The sequence below is a fragment of the Pyrus communis genome, chromosome 9 (assembly GCF_041283825.1).
Source record: "Pyrus communis isolate YQ-2024b chromosome 9, ASM4128382v1, whole genome shotgun sequence".
Lineage (NCBI taxonomy): Eukaryota > Viridiplantae > Streptophyta > Magnoliopsida > Rosales > Rosaceae > Pyrus > Pyrus communis.
This window is the reverse complement of record NC_142573.1, coordinates 27,064,552-27,091,354: the sequence shown is the minus strand read 5'-3', so window position 1 is coordinate 27,091,354 and position 26,803 is coordinate 27,064,552. Positions and strand designations below refer to the sequence as shown.

The following is a 26,803-nucleotide window of genomic DNA, read 5'->3' as shown; positions in this document are numbered from 1 at the left end:
CTTTTTACCACGGGACTATCTTCTAATTATCCTATCACCCCGAAGAATAATCCAATTTAGTCTATTCTTTTCAACAATTGCGTTGAGGAACCAAATGCCAGAATAAGTCCTCTCTTTAATCTTTTTTACAATTGCATCGAGGAACCATATGCCAGAATAAGTCCTCACATTAGTCTTTTTCACAATTCCACCGATGAACCAAATGCTAGAATAAGTCCTCACTTCAGTCTTTTTTAATTGCATACTACGTTGGGCATTCTCTATCGTACTACATTGTCTCTCTCATGCATTCATTATCTCATCTTCTTCTGCTAACGGAGTTCTTCTTCCCATAGCCCTTTTCATTGTTTGCTCCATCTTCTAGTAAACACAGTTGTGTGGTTTAGTTTCTTTATTGCAGCAACCTCTTTTGCTTTACTTCTAAAAGTGAAAAATCAAATTCGAAAACCAAAAGAACAAAAAAATATTACGTCGTGTCAATTTCTTTGTTTTCCTGTGTCTCTTGATTTCATTTTCTGCCAATTTCAACTCCCTATAAATCCGTTTTGCTTGCAAAGGAAAAAATAAATCCCAATAAAAAAAAAAAAAAAAAGCCATTACATACTCTATGTTCAACTTCATTTACTAGACCGATTGTGCTCCGATGCTCTGTAGGCAAAGGAATCTGGAAAGATAAGGTAAAAGGTACGTGTTTCGATTTTTTCTTGTTTTTATTACATTCCTCTACTCTTTATGGGTTTTTAGTTGTTTGAGCAGATTTGTCAGTTTTGTTTAATCCGAATTATTGCTTTACTAGTTAAGTTGAGATTCAAGTCCAACAACTGTCAAATCTGAGTTGTACACATTGTCTATGAAATATTAGGATGGTATAGGGAACGCTAATAAAAAAAGTCAATCCTCGGTCAAAGTGCCGCCCCTACAGTTCTAAACCCTAAAATCTTTAATCTAAAGTCTACGAACTTCAGGTTCACAAACGTAAGTTTCTACAAGTTACATATAACATCAACAATAATCTTTTATATATAAAGATAATGGAAAAGGTGAATAGTATTTTGGTGTCACCAAGCTTCAACAAAAAGAATTTGGACAAAAATGCCCCCAAGACAAAAAACTACAAAGGCATCCCAAAATAATACATCAAATAAGGCAGGGGCATTTTCATCATTTTAATAGTATTTTTTTAATAATTATATTTTTTTTGTGCCTTTTTTTTTTAAATTAGTGCCTCATAATAGGCTAGTAATAATGTGTTTCAATTTCTCTATTTTTAAACACGTTCAAAACATTTTAAGATGCGTGTAATGCTGGTTATAAAAAAAAAGGTCTTTCATGAATAATATAATGTGATTAAATTAGTTGTCAAATGATTTTTTTTAACAAACAATATTATGTACACTAAAGAGGAGGGGTTGGCCTTAGCCTCATAATGGGCTAGCAATAATATGATTCAATCAGTTGTTTATTAAATATTATTTTCTCTATTTTAAACACGTTCAAAACACCTTAGAGAGGCGTGTAATGATGGTTATAAAAAGGGTCTTTCGCATGTGGATAATAATATGATTAAATTAGTTGTCAAATGCTTGTTTTTTTTTTTTTTTAACAAACAATATTATCTAATCTAAGGGAGAAGGGGGTGAGCTTAGCCTCACAATGGGTTAGCAATAATGTGATTCAATCAATTGTTTATTAAATATTATTTTCTCTATTCTTAATGTAAATTATATAGAGATTGATTTTATTATGTGAATTATGCTGCTTTCATTGGTTTATGAGAGCTTTCTTTTAACATAATCTAAGATTATTCATTTACTTCAAATATTTGACTTTCTTTTTGTCAATTTACCCTAAATACATTTAAAACGTGTAAGTCGCGCGTAACACGCCGTGATTCAATTTACGCTAAATACATTTAATTGGTTTATGAGGGCTTTCTTTTAACATAATATAAGATTATTCATTTACTTCAAATATTTGACTTTCTTTTTGTCAATTTACGCTAAATTTATTTAAAACGTGTAAGTCGCGCGTAATACGCTGTGATTCAAAAAATGTCTTATGCACGAACGTGAACGCGTGCATGAAGGCTAGTATATTTAAAATTTATGACAATCCAATGATCGGATTGGCACCTTTCACAAAATGGAACGACGGTCAATATCCAAGTGGACACCAATAGAGACCAAACAGAGAATCCAAGGTGTGCTTTGTGATCGTGGTAGGGAGGGGGTTCATTTCCAAGTGGTGACCGCGGCCGAAACTGTCGGAAAATGCCAGAAATGGCGTTGGAAAATTCTCCAGGAAACCTGGTCAATTCGCCCTGCAGACCAGGTAAATGGGTCAACTCATGCAACCGGTTTCGAAATGGGGAAAGGGCTCCAGCTTTCTAGGGTCTTCCCCAAATAGAACCTGTCAAAAGCTAAAAATTCCCCCAACTTTGTTTATTAATTTTTTCTTCGTTATAACTCTGATTCGCAAACGGTTTTTGCCTACGCACTCGTGGGATCAAACTCTATCATAAAATCCTAGAAGTGACCCCAAAAGGTCTTGAATTTTGACTGACTAATTACGAAAAATCAAACTTTGTAACTAGTCAACTAAAATTAAAAAATTAGCAAAAAAAATTTACAAGTTTTCAAATATGGAACTTGAATAGTGAAATTCGGGGGCATGACTTACCAGTGCCATTGGTACGCAAATAAACGTGAACAGAAAAAATATCTTAGAGTGGTAAATTACCACATGACTATAACGTTTCGTGAAATCTTCATTTTAACTCCATATTCCGTTCAGCTTACGTTTACACATTCGTATTGATACTTTACAAATATGGCAAGAAATGAGACAAAATATGAAACGAGCTCAAATTTCCATGTAGAAATTCCACTAAGCACTTCTAGGGGCATTTTCATAATTTTACAACTTCAGAGAAATAAAATACAATAAAATGAGCGAATCCTTGCCGTTTCAAATCAGAGTTCTTTGAGTTCTCACAAATTGCCGAACTCCCCTCTCCTGAATCCTTGCTCAAGTTCCCACATCATTGCTTCATAAGGTTTTTTCTTTTGGGGTAGCATGCTTTACATTGGTGGTAGTCATGCTTGTCGGATTCGCCAATAAAAGGCAGGTTGATGGCCAAGCTCGCAAGTTAACCTTAAAGAGAAGAGATAGAGATTTGGATTCAATCTCTTGAAGCACTACTTTTGTTTTGATAAAATGTATCACCCTTGAGGAAGGGCCTTTATCTTCTCCTTGAATGGCACCTTGAAAACTCCTTCCCTTGATCTCCTTTGGATGGTTGAACAAGTTCTTCATATGTTACAAAAATATAGGTTTGAGCTAATTCACTTGATGTGAAGAGTAGGATTATCTTACAAGTGATTTGGTTGCTAGCTAATTAAGTTGTAAGTCCGGCCATGGTAGTAAGATTTAAGAGAATGAGGTTCTCTCTAATCAATTTTATTTAATGTACAATAAAACTTACACTCATATGTTAAATTACTATACAGGAATTACTATACTCGTTAATATAATCTTAATTTCTTGTACACCCAAATTGAACACCAAGGTTTTTATACAAAGAAATGTGTTCGTCAAGCACAACGTTGATTTCAACGTCATTCACCCCTTTATCTCTCCAACGCTGATTGCAACTTTTAGTATTTAAAACCAATTGAAGCTAAATAAAATATAAAGAATTAAAACAATAGAAAGAGAGATGTTTATACATGTTGCGAGGTGGAAGCGAACTAGGTGAAAACAATTATAGCTAATCATTGTTGGGATTTAAATTTCATGAATGTCACAGATTTAGGGTCTACACAGAAACAAGTAGGTTTCTGAAGAGATATGCATGTCCATATACAAAAGTTAAATGAAAACAAATTTTCCTTTTTAAAATTCTTCTTAAATTTTAGTTAGGAGATTATTTAGAGAGCTCATTTGCGCTCTTTTGAGATGCTTTAGCAACACACTTGACAATCTCTCCTCCTCTATAACCGGCTAAGAGACTCTTTTGGACTTCATGGATTTAAGTTGTCTCACAACTTCAATTCATGGAGAGATTTTTCAGTGTGACCGTCACACGAGGTGTTACACCATGTGTCCTTATATAAATGGTGGGTTATGTGTGTTAAAAGGCTAATAACTTAAAATTAAAATTTTCCACCATCTGCATAGAAACACGTGGTGTATCATCCGCATTTCCGTCACAACTAAAAATTTCTCTAATCCATGGGCTCCATTAGGGTCTGGGCCCAATGAACCTTGAAATCCGTGACTAATTTCAAACCCAAATGAATTTTCAATGTCCATAACATTATTAAATGTGGTGCTTTAAAATAAAAAATAAAAAAAGCTTATTAAAAAAGATGGAATATTAAATGTGTTTGATTAAACAAAAAAAAAGTGCTTTTTAAAAATAAATACTGTCAATAAAAGTAGAAAAGCATTGAAAAGCAGAAGCAGAGTCTACCATGTTTCTAAAAAAAGTGTTTTTTTTTCTTTTTCAAAACATAATAATTAATGCTCATTTAATGAACTTTTCAAATGGCAAATATATCCCACATGTTTTACAAAATTACCTGTAGTTGTCATGAAATAACTTGTCTTGAAAGAAGTATTAGGCCATAATCATTATTGGCACTACAAAGTTACATCTCTGTGGTTTATGGCACCACGTTCTAATGCCTTCTCATTCAAATGATGCCAAGTGGTGCATCCTTTTAACAACCTCGAACACCATCTGGTGATAGAGGAAATACATTAAAAACCTCCAAGCCATCATGCCCATTTGTTTACACTGCCTTTATCATGATCATCAACCTTGACAAATGCAAGCACCATGTTCTTCTCAAATACTCCTGCACAAACTCTAAGTATTTATGTGAATGCAATGCTCATGCTTATCTAAAACATGTTGCATATGCAAATGGAGAACCACATATGGTTTCGGTCCACTACCAAACCTCACCAATCATACCTGATTGTGTTGGTTAAAAGCATCGAATGCCTTTTCATGAAATTGTGTTCCGTAAAAGTTAAACACCAAACTCGCATCCGTAGGCAAATCCTATCAAATAAGCGCCTTAAAGGCAAACCTACCCAGAAAGGGGACATGCATACTTATATGTGTAGTGCCCACAAGCATACTTATCTGTTCCTTTCTGTAATTTCTTCACATATCAAAGACCAAACTTGCCTTATCCTTTCTGTATATTTATAATTCAAGTAAACATGAAGATGGAAGCAGCCACATATTTTCAAAGAAATACATATATCTCAAAATCACACTTCAATAGTCTAGATTCATGCAAGATATAATCCAAGTGCATACTTAGATCAATCAAACAAGATTTGGATTTGCCACCACAAATGGAGAAATCCATTTAGACGGTACCCACATTTGGTTTTAGCCTATATATACATGTATCTGCTTATACTTACACAATCAAATTTAAAATCGTGGTGGTGCCAGATCGAAACAGTATACCCTTTCATTGTCAAACACAGACATCAGCAGGGTTAATAAGTTAGCCAAGGTAAAGTCAAGAACCACTAAACAATTTCCATGGACATTCTCCTCATGCATTATATATTATCACTTCTATCAAAACATACAAGTACTTTCGTCTACAAGTATATATCTCATTATAGAATAGAATGCTTTGAACGTGTGTTTTTATTCTTCTCATTCAGAGATATATATAATCATATACAATCCTACTGTAAACAAGAAAGAATAATTACAAGACAATATCTCCTAAACTAGGAAACCCATGATTAAAGGGATCCCGGAATAATAGGAAATCTATACAAAGTCAACACTCCCCCTCAAGTTGATGCATATATGTCATACATGCCCAACTTGTCCAAAAACTTTGAGAATTTCTCACTAGAGCTTAGTGAGTATGTCTGCCACTTGGTCCTCGGTCCTGATTGGAGGAACTTCAATTACTTTACCTTCTAGCTTTTCTTTAATGAAGAATCAGTCAACTTCCACATGCTTAGTCCTATCATGTTGTACCAGATTATGAGCAATATCTCGTGCAGCTTTGTTGTCACAGAATAGCTTCATTGGCTGATTATGTCTAACCCCTAAATCTTGTAATAGGAACTTAAGCCACAAAAGTTCACAAATGCCAAGAGCCATACTTCTATATTCAGCCTTTGCACTAGACCGTGCTACAACATTTTGTTTCTTACTTCTCCACGTCACTAGATTACCACCCACAAAGGTAAAATATCCAGATGTTAAACGTCGATCATCTATTGAACCTACCCAATCAGCATCAGTATATCCTGCAATTCTAAAATGCGCGTTCTTTCTAAACAAAAGTCCCTTTGTTGGACTTCCTTTAAAGTAGCACAATATCCTCATAACCGCTTGCATATGTTGTTCACCGGGATCATGCATAAACTGACTAACCACGCTCAAAGTATGGGCAATATCCGGTCTTGTATGGGCCAAGTACATTAATCTTCCCACCAACCTCTGATATCTTCCTTTGTCTACCGGTACTTGATTCGGATCTAAACTCAACTTCATCCCTTCAGCCAACGGAGTAGTGACCGGCTTGCATGCTGACATCCCGATCTCTTTCAACAAATCAATAATATATTTTCTTTGGGACAAACATATCCCAGACTTGCTTCTCGATACCTCAATCCCGAGGAAATATTTCAGAGACCCAAGGTCCTTCATTTTGAACTCTGTGACAAATACTTCCTTAGTTCCGATTGCTCAACCAGATGATTTCTAGTAACCATCATGTCGTCCACATATACAATGAGTGTCGTAATCTTCTCATTCTTGCGCTTTAAGATTAAAGTATGATCCCAATTGCTTTGTCTATACCCAAACACCTTCATTGATTTAGTGAACCTACTGAACCACGCCCTTGGTGACTGCTTCAACCCATATAATGATTTTTTAAGCCTACATACCTTTCCCTTTCACATGTCTGTTTCGGTACATCTTGGTGGAAGGTCCATATAAAATTCTTTGGTTAGGTCTCCATGTAAGAACCCATTTTTTACATCAAACTGTTGCAGCGGTCAATCTAGGTTTGATGCCAGAGATAATAGAAATCGAACGGTATTGATCTTAGCTACTGGCGCGAAGGTGTTCGTGTAGTCTATGCCATATTTATGAGTGTATCCCTTTGCCACTAATCTCGCTTTAAACCAATCAACTGTTCCCTCTGCCTTGTACTTCACTGTATATACCCATTTACATCCCACAAGTTTCTTGCCTTTTGGCAAGTCCGACAGTTCCCATGTAGTATCCTTCTTCAGCGACCTTAGTTCCTCATTCATTACTTCTTTCCATCTAGGATCCGCTAGGGCATCCTGCACACTGTTAGGAATATATACAGTAAACAATTGATTCACAAATGACTTATTTGATTCAGACAGGTAATAGGTAGACACATAGTTGTTTAATGGGTACCTCACTCTCGGGTTCTGGGTTGATTCATTCACTGAATATTTAGTTTTACACTTAAGGTTTGCCTCGTAAGTGGGTTTAGGAATACCTTGGTTACTCCGTTCCAGGAGACTATAGAGTCATGGTCCATCTAGCGTAGCAGACAATTGGTTATGAGAATCACTGAGAGGTGAGTCTGCATGTATTATTTCGTCCAAAATCGTGGGTTCCAACTGCCATTGATTACCATCATCAATCACCTCGGACTGTGCTCCGATTTTCTCTAAGGGAAGACTGTGCTCCGATTTGCTCTAAGGGAATCGTGTCTTCCTCCCTCTCAGGCTCGGTAGTAAGTTATCGCACCGTGGCCTGCAACTCGTTGACAGGCGGCTGTGCAGTGGCCTGCTGTTCGACAATGGGCTGCTGTGCAGTTGTCTCTTCCTCGACAATGAGCTACTATGCAATAGCTTGCTGCTCAGCAGTGGGTTTTTGTGTAGTGGCTTCTTCCTCGGTTCCATAATTAAACGTCCGAACTTCATCGCCTTGAAACTACCCTTGAAGTAAGGACTTAGAGGAACCAAAATACATCTCATTCTCATGGAAAGTGACATCGGAAGTGATAAACAATTTCTTGGTTGGAGGGTGATAGCAACAATAACCCTTTTGAGTAGTAGCATACCCCATAAAAATACAATGAAGAGCTTGAGGTCTTAGTTTGTTTTGCCGTTGGGAAGAGTGCACGTGGACAAAGGCCACGCATCCAAGGACTCGTAGGGGAAGGTTAGGAACTGAGGGACAATTTGTCAGAGACAGAAGGGTTTGAAACGATGTCTGAAAGTTCAGGGTACGGAAACCTAAGATTAAAGGGATCCCGGAATAATAGGAAATCTATATAAAGTCAACAGTTATAAGGCAGAGTAAAATCAGAGAACTCACAGAGATGAAAATAAGAAAATGACAACATAGTTTTCTCCAGAGTTGCAACCATGATTGTGCATATGAAACAAAAGTATTAAACAGACATGCCATTTTTGTTTGTCTCTCAGTTTTCCTTTACCAGAAGGTACTGACTTGTTGCTTAATAATTGCCAAACTTTATATATCATACTATGCAAAAGGCACAAATCAAGTAAAGACTAATGCTTACCTTACCTTTTGCTTCCCGTAAACTGCATATACATCTTGCAGCCACATTTTCACATTTTCTAATAATTCTATAGATAAACTTCTGTCTTTAGATTGTTGGAGCAATATTAGAAAATATGAAAAAATAACAATATAATTCCAATGATAATAATCAAATTCCCAACATCAATTATACATGAGATTAACTTAAACAACTAGAGAGAAAGTTTGAAAAACTGATAAACTTGGAGATTGAGGCTTGCATAAATGCAATGTCCTAAAGATAGAATTCCCGCCCTTACTCTTGTGCTTGTAGTTCAGTAGGCGTTCATTTCCCAGTATTCAACAATCTATAATCCGAAGTCGAAGCACTTCAATCTTCGAACTCTAGCGAACTTTATATATTTCATATTCTCAAGACACGACTCGGAAGACAAACAAAGAATGAGAGAAACAAAGTGGGGAAACCCTATTTCTCTAGAGTAAAAATTAACTCTAATTTTCTATTGTGCAATACCAATGGTTCCATGGGTTTATATAAAATCCAATTTCTATTTATTAAAGTGATGTAACTTTTCATCTATAAGTATACATCACTTATCAAGGGAATGCACCTAAACAACATAGCATGTCTAAGAAATATGATTAACACTATTTTTCATTCAATTATTAAAATTATATATTAAAATTTCATATTATAATATATAATTCCCAACAATGTTTTCAACTTTTATTCCAACAACATGAAAGGTTACTGACACCTTCAGATTTTCTGTATTCCTACTCTATAATTCTTTTCACACCTTCGTTTTTATGTTTTCTCTGATTTTAATTGCAGCTTGTTAGAAGAAAATAAAGAGTTACGCATGCCTCCTCCGTTCTTAATTGTATAATTGCAGCCTGTTCTTACTTGTTTGAGCTTAAGAAGAAAATAAGGTATGTCCTTCCGTTTCCTTCTTTGACTTCATTCTGTGTATTACTTCTCAAACTGTTAATTCAAGGGTTGGCGCGTCTTTAGATTTTCTGTATAATATTCATGGGAAGTGTTCTGTTGGATACTTGGTAATTTGATTAGAAATATTCCTCTGCTCTCCTTCCTTCTCATGCTGCTCTCTTCTCTCTGCGAAATCTGATTGAAAGTTCTTGAAAATATTCATCATCATTTTCTAAAAGATATTGCTGGGTCTGTGCAATATTCCTGTAAGGAAAAAGGAAAACCCTACTCCTGTATGAAGAAGGCAATCAATTTTTTTGCAATTTGGCTTTTTTTCTTTCCCTTCTTCGGTCCCTCTACCCTTTTTCCATTCTCTTTTCTTCTATTTTTCTTTTCCTGTGTTCTGTTGTTCGGTATAGCTGAAAGAAGAGTACAACAATATGTGCTCCAGATGTACACCACTCGTCCGTGTAGTGTCAACAAATTACAGAATCAAACTCCTATATATATATATATATATATTTTTTTTTTTAACAAACGATATTATCTATAATGGAGGGCGCGAGCTAGTCTTTTAATAGGCCAGCAATAATGGAGTTCAAATTTGTCTTCGAGAATTAAACCACCTCTCACTTCCAAGTGAAGAAGAATATCAATAGATCGTAGTACTAAGGGCTAGTTTAGTATTGTTGTGCTTTTTAAAAAGAAAAAACTGATTTTGATGTGCTGTGAGAATGAACCATTATAAAATAAAGTTGTTGAGTGTTTAATAAATTTTTTTTTTTTGTAAAAGTGCTTTTAACAAAAAATTAGTGTTTGAGTGTTTGGTAAACTTTTATATAAATTACTGTGAATATGTTAAATGACTACAATGGATATGGGATTTAACGTAATATAATAATTGTCACATAGAATAACTAGGGCAATGATTGTAATTTTGTAAAATATGTAGGGATATACATGCCATTTGAAAATTTCATCAAATGAGCATCTATGATTTGAAAAAAAAAAAACACTTGTTTTTTAAAAGCATGGTAGACCCTGCTTGTATTTTTCTATGTTTTTCTACTGCCATTGACAACATTTTTTAAAAACTTTTTTTTTTTTTTTTTAATTTAACGGAACACATTTGATGTTCCAGATTTTTTAGTAAGCTACTTTTTTTTTAAAGTACCACAATCCTAAACCAGCCCTAAGTGGCCAAACTCTAATATCATTAGACTAAATAATCTTGTGAAATTACGTTACTACCCTTATCTTTTTTCTTGTGATAGATGATTAAATAATCTTTTCACCCTCTTTTGGTTGACAAAGAGGGTTCTATTTATTTGTAGTTTAGATGTGATAATGTCAAAGAAGAAATAGCACTTCAAAGGGAGGAAGAGAAATAGATTTCACGTTGAACTGTTTGTCCAGAAGAATGAATTCTCCTTTTATAGACATTTATTGTACCCTTTTCACATGACTCTCTATATAATTTAATTAATATTTCTCTGCACTCCAAGAACTATTTGGAAAGGGGGTGTGTGGCTTTTCACACACCATTTGTTAATTTATGTCCGTTGATCTTCTTCAATTTATCCGATCTCACGGTCAAAAATTAGAAAAATATGTGAGAAGTAAAATGAGGTGTGTGAATATCACACCCCTTGGAAAATTGCGATGGACTTGTAAATCGTACGTACATTGATGATCTCGAAATAATATAACATTCCTTTTGCTTTTGCTATGGAGTTGCCTCGAAAAGAAAGCATAAACAAAACGAAAAGAGTTATAAACTTTTCGATTAGGAGCTCTGGTATGTACTTTTTTTCGTTGTATAATATTGTTTGAAAATTATTATTTGTATTCTAAAAATTAAATTGTTCAAAAATTTAATTTCATTTGGAAAATGTTATTTTGATTTAAGAATTGTTATTTGCACTTCAAATTCTTGCTACAACCACCATGTCCACCAACACTGCCGCTATCTTATACATTGCAAAATCATTACTACCAAACACAAAATCATTACTTTTCATTATATATGTCTCTAAACTGCATATTAATATAACCTTGTTTGTCAACCAAAAATTAATAAAATTACTATTATACCCTTTTATACATAATTGAGATTAGATTAGAAAAAAAATATAGGCATTAAAGTAATTCACACAAACAAGTTTTTTTTCCCTCACTACAAGTCACCATAGTTTTACTCCTACACTTCTTCTCTCCCACTCCCTACTTTTCCCCTTTTTAATTCCAATTCTTTTTTAAATTGTACTTTGATCACATATACAATGTATTTTTAATTTGAAAACAAGATCTACATAATTCATCTAGAAAGCAAGATACTTACCTCAAATAAACTAGTATTGCTTCATAATTTTGTAATTTATCCATCACCAAGGTATTACAAAAGACAATCTCACAATCAACACATTTAATAAAATGTGTAGAGTTTTCCTACTAAAATAAAACTATAAGTTCACTTAATTTAAAATTTCACAAACTAGCTAGAAACTATAAGTTCACTTAATTTAAAATTTCACAAACTAGCTAGTCTAGTGTTTTATCTATTGGGTTGATGACACACCCCGACCGAGATCAGGACATGCTGGCCGTCACGAGGAAGTGACGTAACCATGTGCACAGTGCGGAAGCTACTAAATAATAATAAAAGTACGAATAAATAAAAACCAGCTATACACAAGGTAAGAACATACATGTGCAAGCGTAAGTGTGGAAACAAAGTTCAGAGCACGAAGACCTAATGCAGTCCAGGAGAAACGATACTATATACACACACCCAAAGGTGGTCCTACACTGGTGATAATCTGTCAGATATGCCGGGAAAACCCTTTGGGGAGCCACCAAAAGTGCTAGCCAACTAGAACCTGGAGGGGCGCAAAACAGAAAGTGTGAGTGGGCAAAAACAAAGCTTTTCAAAAACCATTTCATAAACAAGGTTCTAACCCCTCGCCGTAAAACCTGTATACTTCCCAGAAAGTATAATAAATATATACATATAAGTCATGCTCAGAAATATGTCATGCCAAATGTCTCGAGATAAAATGCAAGTACTCAGGTAACGCCAAAACAATGTCATGTAATCTGGCAGTCGGAGTCACCTAACGTGACCTGTACGGCTGAATATAGAGCTAAAATCTCCATCTCACTAACTATACCTGCACACGAGTCGGAACCACCTAAAGTGGTCTGTACGACAGGACTGGGTGTATAATGAGTACGCTCAAGTGCACGATCACGTGAAGGCTGGGCGAATAATCGCGGGTCACCTACGAGTCGGAACCACCTAAAGTGGTCTGTACGACAGGACTGTGCACCTAACTTGGATCCAAGATGAGCGTGCGGTGCGAGAGGTGAACATCACGTGAAGGACTGTGCCCAACTCTGGGCGGGAACACTAACACCGGGGGTGCAGGTTATGAGCTCTCTATGCATCTCAAATCACTACTAAACATGAATATAACCATAACTTACCTAGCACTTACCTGTGCGTCCGCAGCACTAACATACAATAGATATATGTATACTAATAATGCATAAACAAACGGCAACAATATGCATGGCATATAAACGTATAAACGTTTCAATTCATTTTCTGGGAAAAACATAAGTATATAGGTATATACGGAAAACCAAAAGCCCACTCACTGGTATGTAGAAGGGTCGTAACCCCCTTGCCTCGAGTGACTGCGCTCGTCCTCGGGATAGGTCTCACCTACATGCGAAACAACTATAAAAACGTTAATTTTAAAGCACATAACCAACCTCACGAAATAACTTCTCATACAATGCTCAAATGGGGTGTATGAATACACCAACGTGATCTACTCAACCTCAGGAACATCCCCATATTTTTAGAAAATTTTTCTGACGTCGCACGCGCCGGCCCACGCGCAGGCACGTGCCTGGCACACTGACGGCGTCAGTTAACGCCGTCAGGAATATTCCGTTAAATCTAACTGATGTCGTTAACGCCATTAGGAATATTCTGTCCAAACTGACGGAATATTCTGTCATCTTCTCCGGCCAAACTCCGGCGCCGGAAAACTGGGAAAATTTTAAAACCTTGTATCTTCTTCGTTTTTCAACCAAATTTCACAAAATTGGTACCAAAATGAAGCTTACAACAAGAGGAACAAATCCATACCACTTTCAAGCACTAAAACCCACGGAATCTCACCAGGAAAACACCACCAACTCCGGCCAAACTTGTAACTCACGATCCCGATGTCCAAAACCTTCAAACGAACCACCCCGAGCCTCCTAAGGACCTCACCAAGCTTCTTACAAGCTTGAAATTCCCAAAAACACAAGAATTAACGTGTGCATGAACAATGACCAAATTGGGGTATCCCGAGTTCGACGTGAAAACGAAGGTATCCTTACCTGAAATGGGTGTGGTTGAACTTCTAAGGACCTCACGAGCACGAATATGTAATTTGTTTCCTCGATCTGTGAAGGTTTCAAAGGTTTTTGGGTGTGTCCGTACAAGAAGAATAGGAATAGGAGAGAGAGAGGGCTCGGGACAGGGCAAGGAGAGAGGGTGAGTGAGTGTGGTGTGTGTGTGGTCCAAAACCAGCCAAGCAACACCCAAAAACAACCACATAACGAAACAACCATAATAGGGGCAAAACCGTCATTTCACCCCAACGGTATGAAAAATTCGGGACGGGCTGTCACAGTTGAAGTCATCAACATACTCAACCCACTCTATTCTCGATGCATCAATTTCCTGTTGAGTGTATGTAGCTTTTTCTTTGAACTACAACAAATCACAATCAAAGAGAATGTGTGACGACAAAAAAAAAATACAAATTTCAATCATACATAATTCAATATTAATTTTCAAAGTTTATATTTGCTAATGATGACTTTATTGCAGAAGCAGGTATCCTTTATCAGCATCCCCAATTGCTGGTAGTGCATGTCCAAGTTCTTGAACTCATTGAAATATAACCCCTACCATTTTATACACATATATTAATTGAAAATAATTAGCGATTAAGACAATATTCTGAAAACGTAGTTTTCAATAATGTTAGGAACATAAACCATGTTGTATAAATTATCAACATTGACCCATAAAAATGTCAAAGTCGAAAAAAACTTATAGTTGAATGATATATAGAGTTAAATACAATCAAATAGGCTACTCATTAGGTCAGAAAGAAGTTGGAACAAAAAAGGATGCTCAGTCAAAAGTATAGTTATTTAAGAAGAATGTTTAATCCACAATTAAATGGAACAAAGAAGCTATGACATAAATTACTTACCACGGTCATAGTTATTTGCTTGGTACCCAAATTGTCTTCAAGGTCCTTTCAAAGCGATCAGCGTAACATGTTCTCTGTCCATTGGCTGGTCCGATCATTAACTCTTTTATAAATTAATTTCTACTAAACACTCGTTAACTCTCTCTCTCTCTCCACTTCACACTATACTGCCCTCTCCCCCACACACTATACTGCCCCAACCCGCATCTTTTTTTTACCACCTTTTCTTTCTCTACTAGTCTTTTATATGAGGATCATTAACTAACTTTTAGCTACTCAGGACATCTAAATCGATAAGAACATTTCGGGGATTGCATTGGGTGGAAAATTAATTAGTAAATAAGGGTTAACCGGGCTGAGCCGGTAAACTAAGACCAATTTTTACCTGATTTCTGGCCGAGGCAGTTCATAATCATGTCAAGAAAAAAGAATCTATTAGTGTCCCTCTGTGCAGCCAAATTGCAACCCTGTTTCAAAAATCTTTTAAATATATTTGACAAATGTGTAAACGAAATGAAATCAAAACTGAAATTTACAATCTAACTAAAGTTAATATAGCACACAAATAGCACATTAAAATAAACAAAGTTGAAATTTACATTTGACAAATTTTAAAAGACGCACAAATCAAATCAAATAAAAAAATTTCAAAGAAATATAAAAAATATGAAAGAAATATAACAACCTACAGAAGTGGAGATACCAATAAATGCAAATTCCAAGCACTGCAGCAAAACCTATCTAATAATAATCTAATAATCCAACCACAAAAATGCATATACGTTGATATATATATATATATATATATATATATATATATATATCTGTGTGTGTGTACACATAGGGTTTGCAAAAGTTCAAGCGCATACCTTTAAAGGGCGAAAACTGCTGGCAGATAAACGCAAAGTAAAAAAATCAAATAAACTATAAAAAAATAAAAATAAAAAAAAAAGAATTGATGGTTGTTGGTTTGACAATAATGGGATGGAATAATTTCACAATATGCTAATTTAGTTTTTTATCATTTCACGAAGATTGTCAAATTGATGAATAGGATTGAAAGGAAGACAAGATACTGGGTGAAAATGAGATTTGAAAAAAGTAGAAGAGCACTGAGCTTTTAGGGTTTGAGGGAGTGAAAAAGAGATTTGAAAGAACAACCAAACCGGGTAGTTGGGGGAGATCATTGAGAAAGTGGGGAATTCACATTGGGTGAAAACGATAAACATCACGTTTGTTTTTTCACTCACGTCTTTTTTTCTTTTTTCTTTTTTTTTAAATTGCGTCATGTTATTATTTTAATAACATTTTTAATAAAAGAATGTCATTAAAAACTTTATCAAGTGTCATGAAAGCCCTATTTTGTAGTAGTGGAAGCACTAAGGATTAGGCTACCTCATAACTCTAGGGAAAAAAGAAAAATTAATTTCGAAACACAACTGAAGTTGTCACTAAATGCTTAATAAAATGAAGAAAACCAAGTTGAGAAAAGCTTGAGCATTTCTTGCTCTTCCGCACCTCTGTTCGTCGAACTTGTCGTCTCCTGAATAATGATCAGTTGTCCTCTTCTTTTCCTTCTTATGTTTTCATTTTCTTCTCCCTAACCGACAATTGCTTAAAGTTCATTTCTTGACAACATTTGAAGAGAAAAACATAAAAACTTTTCGATTATCTGCGCGCCACTTTATACATTAAAGACACCTCGATTAATTTTTTCATTTGGCAATGTCTTCTCTTGTACCTTTGGTCTACTTGAGGCTGATTACTGCAATGTTCCCTTCTTTAATTATCCGCTGCTCTCATTCTGGGACAATAGTTGGGTACTAAATAGTCAGTATCCAAAATATTAACAACATGAAGTGGCCCAATGAGAACAAAACATCTGTTACAATTTTTAATTTATAAACGTGTAACCAAACACAATATTAACATCACATCCAAACATCTCCTTTCTTCCTCAACGCCTCCCTCTTCCAGCCTCACTCCTCGCTTTCTGCCATGGTTTCAGCGCCAGAAACCTTGTCCTCTCCAACGCTTCCGGTAACCTCGTCTCCTCCATCGGTGCCACCCACTTCTCCTCCAACCTTTCTCTGTTGACGACCCTGCCCCAAAATCCTCATATTCTTTATCGTGGAAGCCATGGCAGCACTCCGTCGTCGTCGTCGGACTTCTCCGTCATGGAATTCACGGCAATATAGAAGCCCAAATTTCCCCAAATAATTTCAACCTCCTTCGTGATTTTTCTTCTGGGTGAAATTTCCTTCGTAAGTCTCTGGAACTTTTAAACACCCTTTCTTCCTCCCTGCAACTTTTTCACCCTTTTTCCTCCATCTCCCTTCGTCTAGGATCAATCACCATGGCTGCCATTATCAGACACTCGGCAGCATCCTAGCTCTGCTCGACCTTTCAGAGCGAGGTTGTCTCTGTTCTTAACCTCGCGTTGCTCGAGCTCATGACTGCCTGGATTTCGCAGTTGATGGCCTCAGATTTCTTTCGTAAACTAGAGCTCGTCATGAGCCTCTGGAACTCGTGGAGCCTTGGCAGAGTTAACTCGCTCAGCTCCTGAGAATCGGGGGTCAACTCCATCGTACCATCTAGATCAGTAGCTCTGTGGTACAAACTTCAATTGGTGGTCTTCAACGAGCAACTCGTTCTACATTTCGTTCTCTGCCTCATGCACCGGCTTTAAGCGTGCAGATATGGTGTTTGTTAAAATGCCTCAGTGAAATTCAAAGCAGATTATATATGTTTTTCATAGTTTTTAAAAATTTGAAAACAGTTACCTAAATTCCGTACCAAGCAAGTTTTTTTAGTATAATAATTGTATGTGAAAACTTGTTCATGGTCTCGACTTCTACTTTGCAAGTGTGGTATAATCTTCTTTTTGCTTTTACTATGCAGATTTCTCCAAAAGCAAAAGAAAACCAAAAGATTTGCATACTGCTCTGTTTTTCTTCAAGCGTAGCCTTGATCATGAGCTAAGGTATGACCTATTGTTTGATTTTTTTTTTTTTTTTTAATTTCATCTGCTTTGAAAATAAAGGATTCCTTTCTCGTATCTTGAATTTTTTATTTATTTTGGATTCGTATATATTCAACAGATCGGAGAAGCAGACGAATTGGTAAGTTGAAGGTGCCATGGCGATGAAGATACTCACTGCAATTATTCCTACAATAATTGACTACACAGTTAGACCACTTGGACGGCAAGTGAGTTATGTCATTTTCTACAAAAGCAACCTTGAAGATCTAAAGAGTAAATTGGAGAATTTTGATCTTGTCAAACAAAGGATGAAGCATGAAGTTGATGAAGTCGGAAGAAAAGTTGATCAAAAAGTGCACGATGATGTCCTGAAATGGCAGACAGATGCGGACAATATCACTCGGAAGGCAGAAGCATTATTGGATGATGAAGGCCGTGCAAAGACAAAGTGTCTCTATATATGTCCTAACCTGATATCCTATCATCAGCTCAGCAGAAAATCAACTAAATTGGTGAGAAAGATTGAAGAACATGAAAATAAAAACAAGTTTCCCACTATTTTTTACAATGCTGCCTTAGAAGACATATCTGCCATAGCCTCCGACGAGTACGTGGCCTTTGAATCAAGGACTTCAATGGTGAAGGATATCATTACGGAACTGAAAAAACCTGATATCAACAAGATTGGTGTGTACGGATTAGGGGGCGTTGGGAAGACAACACTTGCCAAAGAGGTTTACAGAGAAGCTGTGAAAGAGAAGTTATTTGATGATGTGGTTATAATACTAAATGTCAAAGAAAAAAAAGACAACGAAGAAATTCAAAAAGAAATTGCTGAAAAGTTTGATAGGGACGTTGATGAATCTCTGAAAATGGGAACAAGGGCGAATCTCCTATGGGCCACGATAAAAGATAGGAAGACTCTTATAATTTTAGATGATGTTTTGGGAATAATTGACTTGGAGGCTGTGGGACTTGTTGGCGTGCCGACTTGTAATTTATTGTTAACCTCTAGAGATCAAACAGTTCTCTCTGGGATGGGCATGCAAAAGTGTTTCCAACTTGGCCTTTTAAGTGAAGAAGAAACTTGGAGGTTGTTTGAGAAGATGGCAGGTGACGTGGTTAAAGACGACCGTATACGGAAAGTAGCAACCCAACTAGCAAGAAGATGTGGAGGTTTGCCGGTTTCAGTTGTTACAGTTGCAAGGGCTTCAAGAGAAGATAGTCGTTTAGAGGTATGGAAAGATGCCTTGAGGCGCTTCAAAAGCTTTGACAAGGACGGACCAGCAGAAAAAGCAAAATTTGCTATAGAGTGGAGTTACAATCGGTTGAAGGGTGATGAGCTTAGGCCATTATTCTTGCTATGTGGAGTTATTGCAGGGGGGAGCTGTAGTATTTCTCTCAGTGACTTGTTCAAGTATAGTATGGGTTTGGGTTTGATAAAAAATGTTGATACAGTGGAAGATGCACGGAATTCATTGCATGCACTGGCTGCAAAACTAAAAAATTCTTGCCTATTGCTGGATAGTTACTACCATAGTACTGTTAGAATGCATGAGCTTGTACGAGATGTTGCTGTCTGGATTGCATCTGATGATCAAAAGGCCTTTTCAATAGCATATCGAGAGGAGGTGAAAGAATGGCCAACTGAGGATTTCCTTAAAAAATGCACAAGGATGTCCTTAAAATGTTGCAAGATCCCCAGACTTCCTGAAGTACCTTGGGAATGCCCAGAATTAAAATTGTTGGTCTTGGAGAATGATATTGGTGACTCCAAGGAAATCCCAAGCAAATTTTTCGAAGGGATGAAAGAACTCAAAGTGTTGGATGTAACCGAATTCCATATTCCGTCACTACCTCCATCTCTTCAATCCCTAAAGCATCTCCACACATTGTGTTTAGATCGGTGTGAGTTGGTAGACATAACTCTTGTTGGACAGCTAACACACTTGAAAATTCTTAGCCTCCTAAAGTCCAAGATTAAAGAGTTGCCCAAAGAAATAAGGCAATTGACTCGGCTACAATTATTGGATTTGACCGGTTGCTCTGAACTTGTTCTGATCTCACCTGGTGTTATATCAAGCTTGACAAGACTAGAAGACTTGAGGATGGGTATAAAAAGCTTCAAGCAATGGGAGGGTGAAGGTTTGGTCGATGGCAGAAGAAGTAATGCTAGCGTTTCAGAGCTGAAGCACTTATCTCATCTATCCGCATTGGACGTACACATTCCAGATGCTAACCTTCTTCCAACCAACTTGTTCTCTGATAAGTTAGAAAGATACACTATACTTATCGGTGATTGTTGGGAATGTCCTGACATCTATGGAACCTCCTCGAACATGCTAAAACTCAAGCTTACAAGTGGAAATCAGTTCGACCGAGGTATAAAGTCGTTGGTAAAGAAATGTGAGCAATTGTACTTGGATGGGATGGAGATTGAGAATATCATTTCCTATCTATTTGACAGTGAAGCTATTAATCAGCTGAAGCAGCTCCATGTCCAAAACAACGACGAAGTTAAGTATGTGTTTAACTACGTCAAATTGAGTTATTCTCATAATGCCTTCTCCAACCTGGAATCTCTAGCTCTTGAAGACCTTGTGAGTTTGGAAAGTGTATGTTATGGGCAACTCATAGGCGAGCCTTTCCCAAAGTTAAAATCTTTGACACTTCGGAATCTACCAAAGCTTATTGGTTTCTCTTCCAAAAACAAGCAACTAACGATTGCTACAGAAGCCGACGAAATCGTTACGGAGGATGAAATTGGTGGACCACCGAGACTCTTCAATAATGGGGAGGTACTTTCTTAGTTACTTTTCTAGCAAAATGGTTGCATGATTCTTTCTCCAAATTGCCTTCTTCTTCGAATTTCGACATATAATTCTTTTTTTTTTTCTTTCAATAAGAAAAAAGATACAAATGCTTAACATTTTTTTTTTTCCATAAGCAAAAACCATTTAAATAATATATTATGTTATTAGGTTTTGATATTAAGATTTTTTTTTTTAGGTATTTTCTGACAAGTTCAAAACTTCTGCACCCATTTATGCATATGGCCGCTCTGTGATTTTTTTAAAATTTTGATATCTGTCCATTCACTCATCCAAACTTAAGGGAGTAAACTCCAAATAAAGTAAAGAAAAAAATACAAAAAATCAGAGCGTAGCCCAGCGTAGTGGGTACCTCTCTCATTCACTCATCCAAACTCTCCGGCTCTCCCGTTCCCCTTCCTTAATGAGAGTCTTTTATTATTTTGGTTTAACACATGGCAAGTAAGGAATGCCGGTGTAATATCATTCAGCATGGTCAAATCAAGCTTTACACAAGTTTTTCTCTAGGTTTTGATATTAAGATGTTTTATTCCCAGAGCATTCAACTAATGAGTTCAAATATTCTGCACTTATTTATGTATGTAGACGCTCTGTGACCTTTTTAAAATTTGAAAATCTGTCCATTCACTCAACAAACCTAACGGCGATAACTCCAAATAAAATAAAAACATAACAATCAGATCGTAGCCCAGCCAGCGTAGTGGGTACCTCTCCCATTCCCCTTCATTCCTAACGCCACCAATCACCGCACCCTCCTTCCTCACGGACCCCCACCTCTTCAAGCACAGCGGCAGCATCTCCCTTGATGACATCATCGAGATAGCCAAGGTTATGAGGAACAGATCCATGGCCGAAGGAGCTCGCGGGAACGGTGAAGTAGATTCTCGGAACCTGATTCTCGGTGGGCTGCACGGTGAACGGCAAGGACCCAAGGATTTGCAATAGGAGATGGTCGATGGTGCGTCAGGGGAGACGCTTATATTCACAAATCTGACAGCCAATATTCCCAGATTTGGTCGTCCCCTATTGTTTGTAGGAGCAATTAAATTGAAGTGCGAGGCTTTTGGGTTTGATTTATGGATTTAAAGTGTGAAGGAGAGGCAATTGATATTGCTGCTGTTTAGTTTGGGGAAGTGAGACAGAGAGGAGGATGGGCGGCTTCTTTTTTCTTACTTTTGTTTTTATTTTTATTTAATTTTACTGGGAGGACAGGGTTATTTTAGGGTTTAGATTATGGACCGGTGTCAACTAATGAAACATGTCAAAGATGAGTCGCACTTATTTTGAGTGCAAAAAATTTGAACTCGATCATCGGAATAATTCATCATTTACCATTAAAAATATTCACAATAATATGTTTTTGGCATCAATTTAAATAAAATAGTTTTTTATTTGATCAAAAAATAACTAGTTTAAATTTGGAATAAAATTGACATAACTTTGGCCCTATAAAATTGATATAGTTTTTTTGCTAGTTAATGAATGTACAAAGATATACAGCTGTCTAATAGCCTGGTAGGTTACATTTTTTATATATGACCTTTTACTTTATATTCACACATTTGGAACATATATGACTAACAACAATGTAAACTACAATTTCCTATAATAAACATGAATTTTGCTCTGTGCTATGCAGGTTTTGATACCCAACTTAACAGACTTAGCTGTGCATCAATGTGATAGTTTAAGATTTTTGTTTTCGAGTTCCATGGCTAAATGTCTCGAACAACTCAAACATCTCACAATATCCAAATGTCAGGCACTACAAATGGTATATGACACATCATCTACCACTCGGGTGAATGGTTTTGAGTGCCCAAATCTACACTTCGTTGACATAGACTCATGTGATAGTTTGAAAAATGTTTTTCCCGCCTCGGTGGCCAAAGATCTTAAGCAGCTAAAGATGTTGAAGGTTAAGAATTGTGATTTACTGGAGGAAATTGTCGCGAGGAAAGAAGGACCAGAAACGACACATGAGGAGTTCGAGTTCCCTAAAGTAACATTTATGGAATTTCATAACCTGCCCCAACTTGGGAGTTTCTATCCAGGACTGCATGTTTCTAATTGGCCATCACTCAACATCTTAAAGTTCACGAAATGTGGTGGTGTGGAGAATTTGTTTGCCGAATTTTCAACATATCAAGACAAACTTGAGTTGGGCCACCCAAGGCCAACGAAACAACCTTTCTTTTTAATGGAGAAGGTATCCATACTTGTACACAATTCTCTTGCTATTTAAAATTTTATGTGATTTTTACATACTAGTTAAACATACACCATCAAGTAAATACAGTTATTATGTTTTTAATATTAAAGTTATTATGTGGTGTCCAGTTTTTCCAAAATATTTTAAAGCATGCTCTTACCGTTGATTATATTCCAGGATAAGTCATTCCTCAACTTGGAACACTTGGTTTTGGACGAGAACACAAAGATTTTGTATGGTCGACTCCCGGCAGAGTTGTTGAGAAAACTAAAAGGAATTGGTTTTGCTACTTCACATCCCAAGTCGGATGATTTCTTTGAGAATTTACAGAATATTGAAGACCTCCATGTGTTCTCTGCTCCTTGGAAAGAATTAATTGTCCACAACCACCAAGGAAGTAGTAGCGGGGAAATACATGAAGTTAAGACCCTCCCACGTGTAAAGGGTTTGTGGCTCGGCAATATGCCGGAGCTGATACATCTAGGAAAGGAGAACTCCCAACCAGGGGGCCCTGTTTTTCCAAACGTGGAATTTCTATGCCTAGAAAAATGTGGCAGATTAGAGAATCTAGCTTCAACTTTGATATCCTTTCGGAATCTAACCACTTTGACCATATTTGATTGTCACGGACTACAATACTTAATACCTTATTCTGTGGCTAAGAATCTGCAGCACCTCAAGAATTTGGTAGTTAAGTCCTGTGAAAGAATGGTAGAAATAGTGGCGAGCAACGAAAATGATTCAGAAAATGAGATTACTTTCAATTGCTTGATATATTTGCAACTTTCTGGTCTACCAAGTCTGCAAGGATTTTGCACGGGAAATTGCATTTTCAAAGTCCCATCCTTACCCACTTTGATTGTCGAGGACTGCCAGCTGATCAAGTTAAAGATTTCTCCTGATGGGTTACTCCAAAGTGATCCAAGACCAGAAAGACAACAAATAGCAGAGGAAACTGATGATGTACTGAAGCTAAGTGATTCAAAGGAGAATGATCGTGATCAAACCGTAAGTTCTTCATTCACTAATTAAGCATCTATTAATTTCACTCTCCAATTTTTCTTCTTTTTCTGAACCTTGAACCGTTAAAATTAAAAGTCAGATTTATTCATCTTATTCGTAGTTCTTCAGTCAGATTTCTTATTGAACAGTTTGTGTGGTTGTTTGTAATCGTCAACTAAATATATATTTTTACAGGACCAGCTGATGATTGCAGATACAAATTGAGATGTTACAATTGCAACACTCTCTACCAAAGAGGAATCCTCATTTTTTGGCTGGCATGTTAAGTTTTTCCGGGTGTGTGTGATTGCTTGTTTGTGTGTTATATTCTTCTTTCTTTTGTTTTTCCTTTTAAAGGAAGAAATATCATCCTGGGGAGCAGACTAGAAGGCTCTCTGATCTATTGGACCACACAACACATTCCCCAGAAATCACATTGGTATGTCCAAATTTTTTGGATAGAGACAACTATGCTACTTGATGTCGTGCTATGACTGTTAGTCATAATTCCAAGAACAAGATGGGCACCACTCTTATTGTCAGTGACCGCCATATTGGATTTAAGCTGGCAAAGCTTCCTCCTCAAGGAAGAAGCCTTGGTTATGTGATTTCTGTGGGCTAGAGGCCAGTTCTAGCCTTGGTTATATGATTGCTTGGACCTTTTTGGCTTTGGCGTTACTGTGGTGGTTGAATCAGGGGCATTGGAGATCCTGAAGATGCAGGCTATATTGGCTTTAGCGTTATTGTGGTTGCTAGTTGGGTGTTACTTGCTGTGACTATTCTCTGTTCACCCCTCAACGGTCTGTGCCCAGCTTCGTATCCGAGGCCGATTTCATCTTGTTTGATATAAGCCTGCAAGCTATGGCATCAACGGAAAAACTATCCCAGAAACTTGTGTGATTTGGGTAGGCACTGATACATATTCCGAGTCATGTTACACTTGTGTTGACTTGTTAATGTTTCGTGGTAAAAGTGTGATTTATATTTGGAGCTCTGTTCACTACATTTTCGGTATTGGTGTTTGGGAAATAATGCTAGTGTGATTTCTGTAAACATTAATGCATTTGAACTGGTGCTTTTATGCACTTGTCTACTGAAACTGCTTTGTACTAGAGAGTGCTTCTTATTCTTTACTAAAATTGAATCAATCGAATCGCATCTTCTGACTGGATGTGTGTCATGTGTATATTTTTCTTTTTCATTTGGAAAGAAGGCTAGATTCCATTGGTTGGAGTACAATTTTTTAAGAGAACTCCTAAAATGATTTTTTTTTTTTTTTTAAATAGTTTTAGCTAAAACTTTGCTATAAAATAGAGAGCATGAGATAATAAGTGTTTGTTGTGGTTGTGTTGATTAATCCAAGTTTCTCTGTGATCCCACAAAAATACACCCCACTCATGTTTCAATGTTGATAGCCGCTTTCTTGCCTGCTCATCCTTGTCATCCATACCTTGATCAATTTGTCTGACCGTACAATCTCCATTACCTCCTTCAAAAAAAAAAAAAAAAAAAAAAGAGAGGAAAAAAAAAAAAATCTGTTTCGATAAAGAACCAAAATTCACAGGTGCAACTTCTCCTTGTCAAAACTCGACCACGTCCATCTTTCTACAATGGAGGGGAGTAATTTTGAGAGCTTGAAGAAAAAGATTCTTATGCAAGTTATCTCACATTGGACTTGGGGTACAGAAATGAGGTGGATATTGAGCATAAAAAAACAATAAGATCATTGAGCAGACAAGAACACTTGTTACCGTAGGTGATGTTTTGGGAAGAAATGATTTGGACCTTGTGGGACTTCTCCAGGCACCGACTTGTAATTTACTTTGAGCAGACAAGAACACTTGTTACCGTAGGTGCTGCTTTATATTTCTTCCTCGAAGAGGTCAATTGGAAGCTTGCTGGCCCAAAACAATGAAGGAAGGAAGGAAAAAGCCATATACTACCTCAGTAGAATCCTTACTAAGCCCGAAGACTTGCGCCATATCTAGGATAGTCGGGGACATGGGGCCCATCCTGAAGTCAAAAGTGTTGGTGCCCAAGTTCCAGAAAAGGAGAGCGGTGGTCAATAATTCGGGCTTAGCAACCACGGTGGTCTTTGAAAGCATTATCATTTCATAGATACCATTGTTCATCCATTTCCTTTTAAAGATAGGCTCGAGCTCGTTTATCCACTTAACCTAGAATTTATCGTTCATTAGAAGGAAGCCGCGATGGTGGTTTAACCACTTGGATTAAGAAATACCTGACTCAGCCAGGAATGGGTTTGGAGTGAACCAATTGGCCATGGGCATGTTGGCCTCTACTGAGATTGGGACCTGAGAAATCCATGCGGGTCCCAATAAGTGCACCCCACCTTCTTCAAAGAAAAGTTCAAAATGTAGGCCTGCCCGAGGACGATGAAGGGCATTGAGCAAACGGCGTAAAGTGGCAATACCCTAACCAAATTCATAAGAAGATCGGGTTTGAGTAGCTTTTGGGGCCATTGATTAAACTTGGAGGGAAATGAGAAGATTTAAAAAGGGAGCCGAGAACAAGAAAGGTCTTTGAGGACTCTGGGAATTCTGGGAAGTTATGAGGATTTCAGGGTTTAAAGCTGCTTAAGGGATTAAGAAAATTATGTAAGGAGTGGTTGATTAAGGACAGAGATCGTGGGTTAGTGTAAAAGACTCTAATAAGCACCAACTGCATTAAATGGCGCACGTACTGAGTAAAGACGTGCGGCAGTTGTTCAATCATTATTAGCGCTTCGGTTTGCAGGCTTAACAACTATTGAAGGGGGCACTGTTTGGGTTAATATTTAACTTTGGGCTTCAAAGGAAGGAAGCCCAAAAGAGCTCAATAGAGGAGATTTTGCCCGAGGCCCAGAGTCAAGCCCGGATACCTGTCTCAAAACAATACGACGACTCGGCTCCCCATTAAATGCAAAGGTTAGGTGCTTACAAGAGAAGTGGCAACCAATGGAAATCCACCTACTCTTGGCCCAAAAGCACTTTTCCAAATGGCAG

The 26,803-nt window shown here is 37.0% G+C and overlaps 1 protein-coding gene and 1 pseudogene across 1 annotated transcript; one reads left to right on the top strand and one right to left on the bottom strand.

Annotated features, from left to right (window-relative positions):
• The first annotated feature begins 189 nt into the window (after positions 1-189).
• LOC137740387 (disease resistance protein At4g27190-like) lies at positions 190-24,964 on the top strand. The gene is made up of 7 exons (XM_088699536.1): positions 190-684; positions 9,390-9,487; positions 17,672-17,753; positions 17,872-20,551; positions 22,224-22,793; positions 22,974-23,804; positions 23,994-24,964. Exons 4-7 carry the CDS (start codon positions 17,909-17,911, stop codon positions 24,021-24,023), a joined length of 4,074 nt encoding a protein of 1,357 aa, XP_088555662.1. The 5' UTR covers positions 190-684; positions 9,390-9,487; positions 17,672-17,753; positions 17,872-17,908; the 3' UTR covers positions 24,024-24,964.
• On the bottom strand, positions 5,987-6,703 carry LOC148694518 (secreted RxLR effector protein 161 pseudogene; annotated as a pseudogene).
• Positions 24,965-26,803: the final 1,839 nt, after the last annotated feature.

What these genes read in the sequence shown, in the direction of transcription:
- LOC137740387 (XM_088699536.1), top strand. Translation starts at nt 17,909, where the DNA reads ATGGCGATGAAGATACTCACTGCAATTATTCCTACAATAATTGACTAC. An exon ending in GACTCTTCAATAATGGGGAG is followed by an intron (nt 20,552 to 22,223) that starts GTACTTTCTTAG and finishes TGTGCTATGCAG; the next exon opens with GTTTTGATACCCAACTTAAC. An exon ending in CTTTCTTTTTAATGGAGAAG is followed by an intron (nt 22,794 to 22,973) that starts GTATCCATACTT and finishes ATTATATTCCAG; the next exon opens with GATAAGTCATTCCTCAACTT.